General features: G+C 34.9%; 1 protein-coding gene across 1 annotated transcript; it reads left to right on the forward strand.

Annotated features, from left to right (window-relative positions):
• The first annotated feature begins 6,442 nt into the window (after positions 1 to 6,442).
• LOC119691043 lies at positions 6,443 to 8,797 on the forward strand. Its single transcript, XM_038107483.2, has 3 exons — positions 6,443 to 6,731; positions 7,948 to 8,017; positions 8,444 to 8,797. The coding sequence occupies exons 1-3, from the start codon at positions 6,483 to 6,485 to the stop codon at positions 8,746 to 8,748; spliced, it is 624 nt and encodes a 207-aa protein (XP_037963411.2). The 5' UTR covers positions 6,443 to 6,482; the 3' UTR covers positions 8,749 to 8,797.
• The last annotated feature ends 2,811 nt before the right edge of the window (positions 8,798 to 11,608 follow it).

Here is an 11,608-nt window from a genome sequence, read left to right on the forward strand (position 1 = left end):
CTCCTCATCAGACCTTTACGAGACTGTAATGTCACGAGAATATTGCACACTATCTAATTTAATTTAATTTAATGTATTGAATATACTGGAAGAATTATGCTTCCTCAATTTCAAATCAAATTATGTTGGTGTCATAAAAGTTGAAAAAGTGCAATGACAACCAATGTGCAGTGATTTTGTATCTGTACACGATAAGATCGCGAGCTGTCAGTGCTGCCTAAACCGACGTGACCCTTCTTTGGAGGCCAGCGGCCAACTGAGTCAAACGTCACTTGTGTTTATGATTTTATAACACAGAAAACCGCCATAGATATTTGTATGAACTTTTGAGGGAAAAAAATTGCTCAAGTTTGGGATTAATTTACACAAAATAAGTGTGTGTTTATTAAAAAACAAGGTATTTAGCGCCTAGTCCAAGCCTTTAACTTTATAATATGATAAAAATCATATGAAAATTCTCGATGATTACGACACAGTTGTTACAATACCGGAGTGTCATTTACTGGTTTTTCGTCATATTCTGAATTTAATTTACAGTTATCCATAAGCTTTTACTTAAATTCGAATGATTCAGCACCTAGCTAGACTCTTCGACTACCGGTGTGATTTTTTTCAAGGCTGTAGAGCATCATTTACTACATAATTCTATGACAATGCCAACCCTCGATTGCCTATTGCCGAGCCTTAAATGAGATTGCGAAGAAACCTGTTATTGGGCTTATACTTATATAAGTAAAAATTACCACCTAAGACATTGTAATTCGTTGTTATGCTGTTGATTCCTCAGTAAATGAGTAAATAAGCAGGTATATTGTGCCCATTTTACGATACTGGAATCTCAGACCAACTAAAGGAAATAACATAAAATATGCCAGTACGAGTATACCTAACTTACTTCATAGTTACAGTAACCCTTAAATTAGATTTCCTTGAAATCATCTATCGATGGAAAAGTGAAGAGGATATGCTAGCTAGGTGAATGATCAAAAGTAAAATACAAGTATCCTTTGCCGTCTGGATACGTAAGGGCCCTTCAGGACACAAGGTTTTACCTTACTGCATCGAGTGGGGCCTGTTGAAGTATTTTCTGTTTGAACGCAAATAAAAGTATCTAGATAGCGAGGTAAATCGCTACATATTATTTATAAAATTTAATAAAATGTAGCTGTAACGAAAATAGATAGTAGGTAATATGCCGCACAAAACTGACTTCTACGGTAACTCCTTTACGACGAAATCAGTGGTTCTCTGGAATGCTCTTCCTGAAGAAATTAGACGCGCACCATCTGTGGCCTCTTTCAAAGAAAGGGTCAAATTGCACTACCTACAGTCACTGAGTAACTAGTTGAATATAATATTATGTAATGTGTATTATTTATGTAAGTATATTATAGGTATATATATATATATAATATATAGTTATTAGATATTTATTTGTTGTTTTATTTATTTATTTAGTGTATGTACTGTTTAAGTAGTATATATTTTATGTATATATATACTTGCACCACAACTACCTCACAATCATATAGACTTACTCTCTTCCATCCAAAGGTTGTCTGGTAGAGATTGCTATAAGCAATAAGGCCGCCTTTTTGTACTGTTTTATTTTTAAGTTTTGTTTTTTGTAATTTTTATTCTTGGTGCAAATAAAGTGTTTTGTATTGTATTGTATTGTATTGTAATATTTATTAATGTTTCTAAAGGGAGAGCAGAATGAGAAATTTGATTAACGATATTAAGTAGACCAGGTACCAATTATAGATCAGGATTTTTTTGTTTAAAAGAACATTATTTGGATTACGTAGGTACGTACTTATATTTAAACTTATATAATTTAAATGAAATGATTTGAATTATTGTGAGGTATGTATAAATTCAATTGAATGATTCTTATGTTGTATTAGAATAAGAATTTATTTAGATTATTAAGTTACATTTAAACTTTAATGTGAAGGCTATGTGTTGTACCTGTAATAGACTTAGGTATAATTACGTTACATTTTATGAATGGTTGTAAAAAAACTTTATCGGCATGTTGTTGGTACTCCAAAATAAATAAATGAGTATAAACAACAAACAACCCGACTACGTAATACCGAAATTGACCGCTTCTCCGCTCGAATAGCCAAAACAACCCCAGAGACTTGGCAAAAATCACAACACGGTATAACGCCGATCGTGGATTAGGCAAATCGGCCGTGCCCATTTACATAATAAGGATTCAGGCTCTCTAAAAAGATCGGTCTCGAGGCCCTGTATTAGCATTTAGATTGTCCGCATGAAGAAGGCACAATCAATCAATGTGTTGGGAACAGATTTAGCAATGCTGAGGTAGAAGGTATACCGCCGCCGCCGTCGGGACGGTTAATATTGCTTCCGTCTTGCATGACATAAAAAATTAAATAAGATAAACATTCATTCTTATACTTAATCCCGTTTCTGCTGGTAAATTTCCAAAAGTTCTTCAGTCACCCCATTTTAGCTTAGGCACTTTAACACTGTGGGAACTGTATCTACAATCATATCTATGACTCACGCGACAGATGCAGGTGGAGATTGGGCAGTGGCAAATTACTCTTATTGATCTATGCTCCTATAAAAACTATGTGTCAAAAACACCGTCGTCAAAAGTGAATTTCAAAACATGTTTTTTTTTTATATATTTTCGAATTAAACTTAACGAGACTCAACGATAGATGGCCTTAGGATGAATGAAAGAATGAATCGCCTAGCTCCATAGACATTTTTTCTATCAACGCAGGCCACCTAGCTATTCGCTGCTAGCCTAAAACGAAAAAAGGCAATTTTTCCAGCAAATACTTTTAAACGTTTTACGGTCTACAATTTTCAGCTTATCTTCAAACACAATGCCACAAAAATAGTATTAAAAACTGTCTGTGTTTACCTATCTACTCAGACCGAATAACAACGAACATAAAAACGAATATTCTTGCAGATATGCACAGCAATTGTTTATTTTTTAAATTACGAAGCCATTTTCCTTTTCTTACCATTTACGTTATTTAAACTTTGTAGGGTAGGCATCTACCCAGCCCAGCAATATATTTACTTTCTAGATTTCTCGTCCGCCGTTGTCTAACGAATGGCCCAAGGATCGTCATACTAAAGTACCTATCCTGTTACAACCCTAGGGCTATTGTAGGACAAAAACTACGAGGATCACTCTCTTTTTGTAGACCGCCTCCCGGCTTATCATGTATTATGTATGAAAAGTAAGATGGAGACATTTACCTAACTCTAGTGCCTAACAATGGTGGGAAATCCCCTCGTTACATTGATTTGACAGATATCCCGACCTCACGATGTCGTAACAAAAGACTCTCGGACAATGGGCTCATCATTGGCTCTTATATTAGTGAAATAGTTTCTGAAAAAGTAAAGCTTGTTACTACTGAATTGGTCATATCATATGATATAAATACCAACACAATGAGTATTTCACTTACCGACTTGTAATGTTAATTTTCGGGTCGATTGTTGATAAATAAACGTAGGTAACGTTAAAATCATTTGAGAACCTCAGTTCAAAGTACTAAGAAAAACATTTCTTCACTATAAATCGAGACGAGACAAATCTTTAAAAATACATCTTAAATACGCCTTAAAAATTCACAGACTCAATGAATACAGAATACTAGAAAAGACAGCTTAATAAAACGTTAGTATTTTAGTTTGTATTAAAAAAACCAGCGTCAGTTTGATGAGAGAGCCGCGTCGCCGGGGAAATCAGAGCTGGCGCGTAATTATGCACTGTCTCTTAGTTTTGCTCATCCAGTCGCTGCATTTACTGTACGGATTACAACTATAGAAAGTGTCACTTTTTCACCCTCCTCATTTGATGTGGAAAAATGTGACCTGGAATGCTCTTAGTTTGTAGGTACTTATAATAGGACAGGAGGGAATAAAATGGGAGCCTAGTAGAACGACACACAAAGATACGTCACTAATGCTTACACTCATGTCATGATGCAAAAATATATATTGGATATAAATATAAATAACCTTCTAATAAATAAACCTACCCAAAATACGACAACCATCGCAAGCTATTTGTAGTAACTTACCTAAAATGATCGTAGTCACAGAGGAAAAAAACACTAACGAGGTATAATGGACCTAGAATATGGTTAGTTTACGAAAGATAAATATACCTTACTATATTTTTGCTACAATATACAATAATTATAACATGCATAGCTCGCACTCGTATATTTGTTTTGGTAGTACATACATACATACATACATATGCTCACGCCTGTCTCCCAGAGGGGTAGGCAGAGACTATGGATCTCCACGTGCCACGATCCTGACATACTTCTTTCGCTTCCTCCACATTCATAAGTCTCTTCATACACGCACGTCGGTTTCGGAAACTCCTAATGTACTAGTAATGAAGTTAAATTAGTGTGTACTAATATTACAAGTACTTACTATCTAATTATAAATTATAGTAGGTAGTTTTCACTAAATATTAAAATTAAAACCATTAGTGGTAGTGGTAGCTCACTATTTATTTTAATTAGCAAATCATATTTTAACTTACACCATAAATTTTGGCTAATGTAAAAAAAGAAGTGAGCCTGACAAAATGCTTAATTATTTGTCTAATCATCAACATAACACCCACGAAAAATCGTTAGTACAGTGCAGACACATTTTTGGCATGTTCAGGGCGCGTATCTACCTTTTTAACATAATTATGGAAATAATTAAGTGAGTCATATCATTAATTATTGTCAGACAAGGTGGTATAATGCTTGCCTAAAAAACAATGTACTTATTGATAGTGGTTTTTAAGCAAGTATAAATAATAAAAAAATAGAATCAACAAAAAAAAAAGATAAATAAGCTACCATATTTGGTAGTATGGATACTCAGATAGGTTTACTAATTAACATAAAACAATATAATTATAATCATCTGTAAGAGTTAAGAATCTGACCAATAAGACTGCAAATTTCCACTCTCATTAGAATCTAGATCATTCTCTGAATCCTTGGGTATCTTTTCATTAGCAACCACCTGATGTTGGAAGTAGACATCATTTTCATAATATTCAGACATTATTTGTTTCGATATAGAAGCGATGATAGATTCAGCTGTGACCTCTAGATGGGAAAATTCAGAAACCTCTGTTCCCACACGACTGGAATATATTCCATTTCCAAGTTCGACAAATTCTACAACCGACGAGTCATCTAGATCGGTCAGGGTTGTGGTCCAACTTTCATCTTGCTGGATATCATCTGTGTGCGTGTTGCTAGATTGGTCGTAACTTTTATCGTCGTGGAATGCACTGACTCGATTGAGAGATAGATTTGATGCTCGCTTGTTTGAATAGTCATCAGCGGAAAATCCCACTGATTCACACTGCGCTATGTAACCCGATGAATCGATATCTATACTTTTATTCATGATTAAATACAGAGAACGGCCAGCGTTTGGTATGTTTATGTTTTGGTTGGATGTGTGGAAGAAAAATGACAAATTATCTTAATGACCCTATTAATTGTTAGGACTACCTTCATATTATGATAAAAAATAAGCATTTACGAAGATTCATAACTTAAAAGTGATTAAAATTTAATATCATTTTATAATCATAAAAAAAACTAAATTTTGTTTATTTTAAAAATAAATAGTCCAGTGCAGTGCTTAAACGGTTTCTCCAAGACTGGTTATTGCTTTAATCTTCATGCTTAGCAGGCAGATTGGAAATATTTCATGATCACGAGTTGAAGAACATAATCTCCCTTCACCACTCAATGGATTTATCATCACTTATCAAGAACATCAAGTAAAAATATAACGGCCACATGATAGTGTAGAAATATCGCTATTGTAACGACGTTACCGGCCGTTACATTAGATATCATATCTAATGTTAGAAAATCCCGTTATTTTAGGGTTCCACGTGAAAATACTGATGAGTGGGAATAGTACTTATTTAATACACTGATGTATTATGTTCTAGAAGTTTGAAGGAGCCTTTCTAGTAAAATATAATTAGGTACTTATATACTTTTGGTGCACCGTGGTCAATCAGCTAATAACATTATTTTAAATTTAATCTTTTCAACGTGGTGACACATCCTAGATATGTTCTAGTTTTTGTCACGGATAAAAGAATAAAATTCACATGTATAAATAATATATAAAATATATATATTTCAGTAAATTATCTACCAACCATATATTTAGTTATGTAAGTAATATGAAATCGAGTATGTGCCTACCTTTACTGAAAATCAAAAGAAGACACCGTACAGTATCCGATATCTACGCGATAACCCGAAGATTATCATCTCAAGACGACGACGTCTCAAAACTAACGACCGTAACGGCACGTAACACTTTGATTGACACAATCACTCCCCCAAATACCCTACAGATAAAACAACAGTATAAAACACATGGAAATTTCGTAAAAAACATTAACTTCCCACAAACACTTCAACATGAAGGTGGCTATTGTTGTTCTGGCTTCGTTGGCTGTATGCCTGGGGGCGCCCCAGCCGAGGCACGCCTTCCATGAGCACTTTGAGGACTTCATGGTCCTCATCAGGGAGGAGGCTGGTCACGACCTGGATCACATCATGGGCCACTACTTGGAGTTCGAAGACTTCATCAGAGGTATCGAGTACATGAGGTCTGAGGGCTTCAGGAACCTGCTCGCCGAGCTGGAGTCGCTTCCGGAGTTCCAGGCTGTGAGTGGAAACTATTCTATTATTTTCTATGCTATTATTTGCGGAGTGCAAGTCAATGCACTTCAATCGAATGAACATTTGTGCCTATCCCCCTTAAGGGCTATTGATACGTTAAGATTGAATGCCGATATCAGGTACACACGGCAACGTCAAATGGTTGGCAGGGCACACTAACGTAGTGTATGTGTGTGTGTGTGTCGGCGACGTCGACGTTATTATAGTTCTCGGCACCAACACACGAATATTGTAAACATGTAGTTGTGCCATTGACAATGATTCATTGTTTTTATGATATGAAGCAAAATTTTGCCGGGCATTGTAACAGATTGAATGGCTCAGTTGGTATGATACAAGACTGACTAAAACCGAGACGGTGGTTCAAATCCCGTTGAACGTTGAACCTTAATTATTCCTTTTTTGTTTTTTTAACAGATTTAATTAATCTTTCAAGATGGTTAATAATAGTATTGTAGTATATACGAATAAAAGCAACACAGAAAGTAAATGAAACAAGTTACTAAGCGTTAAAATTACATTTTTTAAAAATCATTTTTTAAACTTTAAGGATGTTACGTTTATGTTGTTTTTCGTTATAAAACATAGTTTTAGTTTATATTATTAAGGAAAATTTTCAATTTGCAGTTTTAAATCATAATAAACATCAGACAGTAAGTAAAATAATAGAATTAATTAAAATAAAAATACCCAACAGTGGACTCGAACTCACGACCTATGTTTCATAAGTCTAACATTCTACCAATGAGCTACGAAGTGTATAGACACAGGTAGTGAAATTTTGCTTTAGGTCAATTTTATAACTAACTATTTAAATTACACGACCGGTTGATATGTTTATGTCACAGCTGGTGTTCGGGCGTTTGCCTACGCGCAAACTCGCTTGTGCTGTTGTGTGTGTGTGCGGTTTGTTACTGGTGTGTAAACCGCTTTTATGCACACATAGACCACGTTAGTGTGCACACATACACTACGTTAGTGTGCCCTGCCAACCATTTGACGTTGCCGTGTGTACATACCTTACTTACTTCACATACATTGTTTGTGAAACATCTTGATGTCATGATCAACTCAAAAACCTATCACTCAAGATTGTTGGGTACTTACAAATGTTTACTTAAATTTATCCCTGAAATAGATTCCTCTTATTGATAAAACTGCCTATGCTTCACATGACACGGTGTTTCATCAATTGTTACAGTTGGTGGACTTCTTGGAGAAGGACAACATTGACATCACCTACTTCATCGACCAGGTCCACACCATGCTCGGTAAGTCCACTGACTCCAGGATGCCCTCCCGCTGGCTAGACCTTCAGACATTTAGCTAATATTGGTTGGTTGAGGAAGGTCGAGGACGCATTATTAGTTAGAGTATTATGATTACTATGTTTAGCAGTTAACGGGACATGTTGCTATTGTTGCTTTCAGTTGTTCAAAATTATAGGTGAATTTAATAACCACTTCCATTCAGTCAGCAGAGTCACTTTTACCACCACATAGCACAGGCCAAGAACCCTCTTGGCTGATCTGAGCCGCAACAGAGCTGCACCTCCATGTAGTTGTGTTGTGTATAAAGTGTTCATGAATTCGCCTCAAGACAAAATTTCACTAAGTTGAGTTAATCATAGAAGATACAAGTGCATTATCACAGCCGAATTGTCGTTATATCTAACATATTTGTACATTACTCACCAGACAACATCGAGACCACCTCCAACAAGGCCCGTCACCAGATGAGCGGCACCGACATCTCCGCCTTCATGATCGACTCCATCGGAGAGTTCCCCAAGGACAAGCTAGCTGCCCTCTACGAGAAGAAGATTGCCGAGAGCGAAGAGTTCAGGACCTCCATGGAGAACCTCAACAGTGAGGAGTTCGAGCAGATTGTCGATGCCCTCCTGGACAATGAGACCTTCAAGAAGGAGGCCGCAACCCTGGCCACATACGGGTTCTCCGTTGAAGTGTTTGTGCGAGAAATCAAAGCCGTTTTCGGCCAGTAATTAATGTTTTCCTTTATTTGAATAAATTTATTTGAGGAAAGCAGTTATACAGATTTTTCTTCAATTTCGTCGTTTGTTGAAGTATGGTTGTAAGCAATGTCATGAGTACTAAGAAATTATTAGCAGAACGAATTTTCTAATCAGATGATATGATAAATTGATAAGAAATCCACTACTGTAGTATCTGATGATGAGTCATTGAATTTATTTGGCAGCCGTAAAAATATAATAAATGCCAATCACATAATATTGATTGACACTATCAATCTCATAAAGAGATAGATTCGTATAATATTATTTTATATTTATTTATATCGAACAATACTCAGTTAACTAGGTATCTAGTGGTCGTTTCTGGCTTCCCTGATAAGACCTACTGGTCAGCATTATGTGAGTAGGTTCCTTGTAAGATAGTAGGGTTCACAAAAAGGAAAATCAAAATTGACTCTGAAAAGGAAGAGGCATTACATTATTTTTTTAGAATTAGAAAACACTTAAAAAAGTACATAAGTCTGTTAAGTTACAAATAAAAGTAATAATTTGATTGTAAATGTGAATTACCACTTACAACTTATCAAATAATCATATTGTACTCGTTGCAATAAGAGCAACAAGTTTCATTTAGTGAAAGGTTTGCTATAAAATCTTTATGATTAGATCTTCAGGCATCCAATGAATATTGGTGTCAGCTCACATAATAACACAGACCGTAATATAGTCCGCTGCAGACCACTTTGCTTCTCCAAGACTCATACAATAACAAATCACAAAATATAAAAGTTTTACACCCATACTTACCTAAAAAAAAAAACTTTCTTTAAATATCAAAAGGTATGTTTGAACTGTCTGGGGGTCTACCCCGCCATTTTAGCCACAACAATGAGAGTTACCTATTGATGCATCATTGCCATCCGGTCGTCAGCTCAAATATGTTAAGCAAAAACAAAAATCAACTATTACAAGAATTTGATACAAGTAAAATAATATAGGTGTTATGTTTCTTATAAATATAAACAGACAAACACAGCTGATTCGCAATCGCGCTTCTGTCTCAGACAGAATAGCTGGACTGTATAATTTACAAATTTACAAAAATAGTTTTAAAATGGTTAATTTTGTTTTGAAATTATCTTTATTGAGTGCCTTTTACAGTTACGCTATATCTAAGAAACCAAATGTAAGTGTGTTAATCGTCGTTTTATTACAAACTTCAAGATAATGCTATTCTTTCAGTAAATATACCAAGTATCTTTTTCTAGTAACAATTTAAAAAATACTAATAATAAGTATAATTTTCAGAACCATGAAATTATTTTTGCTGTCCTGAATGGTAATTCAATTTCCAATGCTGTGAAAAATATGAAAAATAAAGTGTTAAAAAACTTAGATGAAAATTATGTTTTCGAAGACAGTGATGATAAACAGAACATTATTGATGAAAGATCCACTATATTTATACATAATTCTAAATTTAAAAGCCCAAAATTAAATCAGTTATGTGAAAGTACAGCTAAATATAAATACCATAATATATTACACACAAATTTTATCAAAGAGCTACTTTACACCCCTGATTTGGATTCTGGGTTCATTGATCCTTATGAAACTAGCAATAAGGCTAACATAGGCGCTGATGTGTTGGGCCCCTCGCAAATTATTCAAAATATAATAGACAAGTCTAATGACATTGAAAAAGAATATTACTCAGAAGAAAGTAAAAGTCCACACGAACCGCCAGCAAAGCCAGCATACACCAAGAAAATAAACAATAACTTATTGTTATATAAACTTGAAAACAAGAGTGGAAGTAAAATTGAAGTGCCGGTCATACTAAATGATGGTGGAATATTATCATCTATACCCACATATAGCAGAATGATGAAATATTCACAGAATATGGACTCGCCATACCTTACGATGCCAGATGCTAGAGAATACGTGACAAAGACTCGAACATACGCAGGTCCTATTGATGCTAATCTTCTCTATACTTCTGTCTTGAATCCTGGACAAAAACAAAAACAACTACAGATGAAGGTCCCGATGCCAATGCTCAACTACTATAATAACCCACATTTTTTTAATGGAAATGGTAAAGTAAAAGTGCCTACAGTCACTGAAGAAACTACAAGGAAGGAATCTGTATCACAACAGAATGAGTTACAGTCTCCTAAAATAGATACGTATGTAGTGAAACCAAACGAAATTTTACATTCAAAGCTAGGAAACAGTGCTGGACCCGAATGCCGTTATTTTGTTTGCAACATAGTGAAAGCTAGTGAGTCATCAAAAATAATGCTGGAGTGTAAATGCAAGCAAGATAATGCAAATAGCAACAATAATAGTCAAAAGATAATGTACAAACTGAATGTGCCGAAAAAAGAGGACAGGTCAGCGTCATCGCCTGAATTACATGACTACACCGCGATGCTCCATGATTTAGAACGGGCTTTAAATCAAGAAGTTGTAAACAAAAAGTAAATTGGCCCAACCGAGTGAAAATACGTACCTACGTGTATAAGTACCTACCTATTTTAATGTGAATTATTATATTTAATATCACAATTTGAAATTTTATTTAACCATAAGATAAATAAATTTATACAATTAAATATCTGAAGTTAAGTGTAAAAAAAGGTTCTACCTTTTTTGGCATAAGATTTATTTGCCTAATCTCGTATTGCATAGTAACGTTTGGTCAAAGTCTCGTTACGCCGAAAATCGTATGGCATAAATCTCGTTTAGTAAAAAGTTATTTCGGATAACATTGTTTAGCCTAATAATGGTATGGCCAAATCTTGAATAGCCTAATAATGCTATGGCATAGGTTTATACAAAGTAATAATATTCGTTTGGCTTT

The sequence above is a fragment of the Plutella xylostella genome, chromosome 25, assembly GCF_932276165.1.
Source record: "Plutella xylostella chromosome 25, ilPluXylo3.1, whole genome shotgun sequence".
NCBI lineage: Eukaryota > Metazoa > Arthropoda > Insecta > Lepidoptera > Plutellidae > Plutella > Plutella xylostella.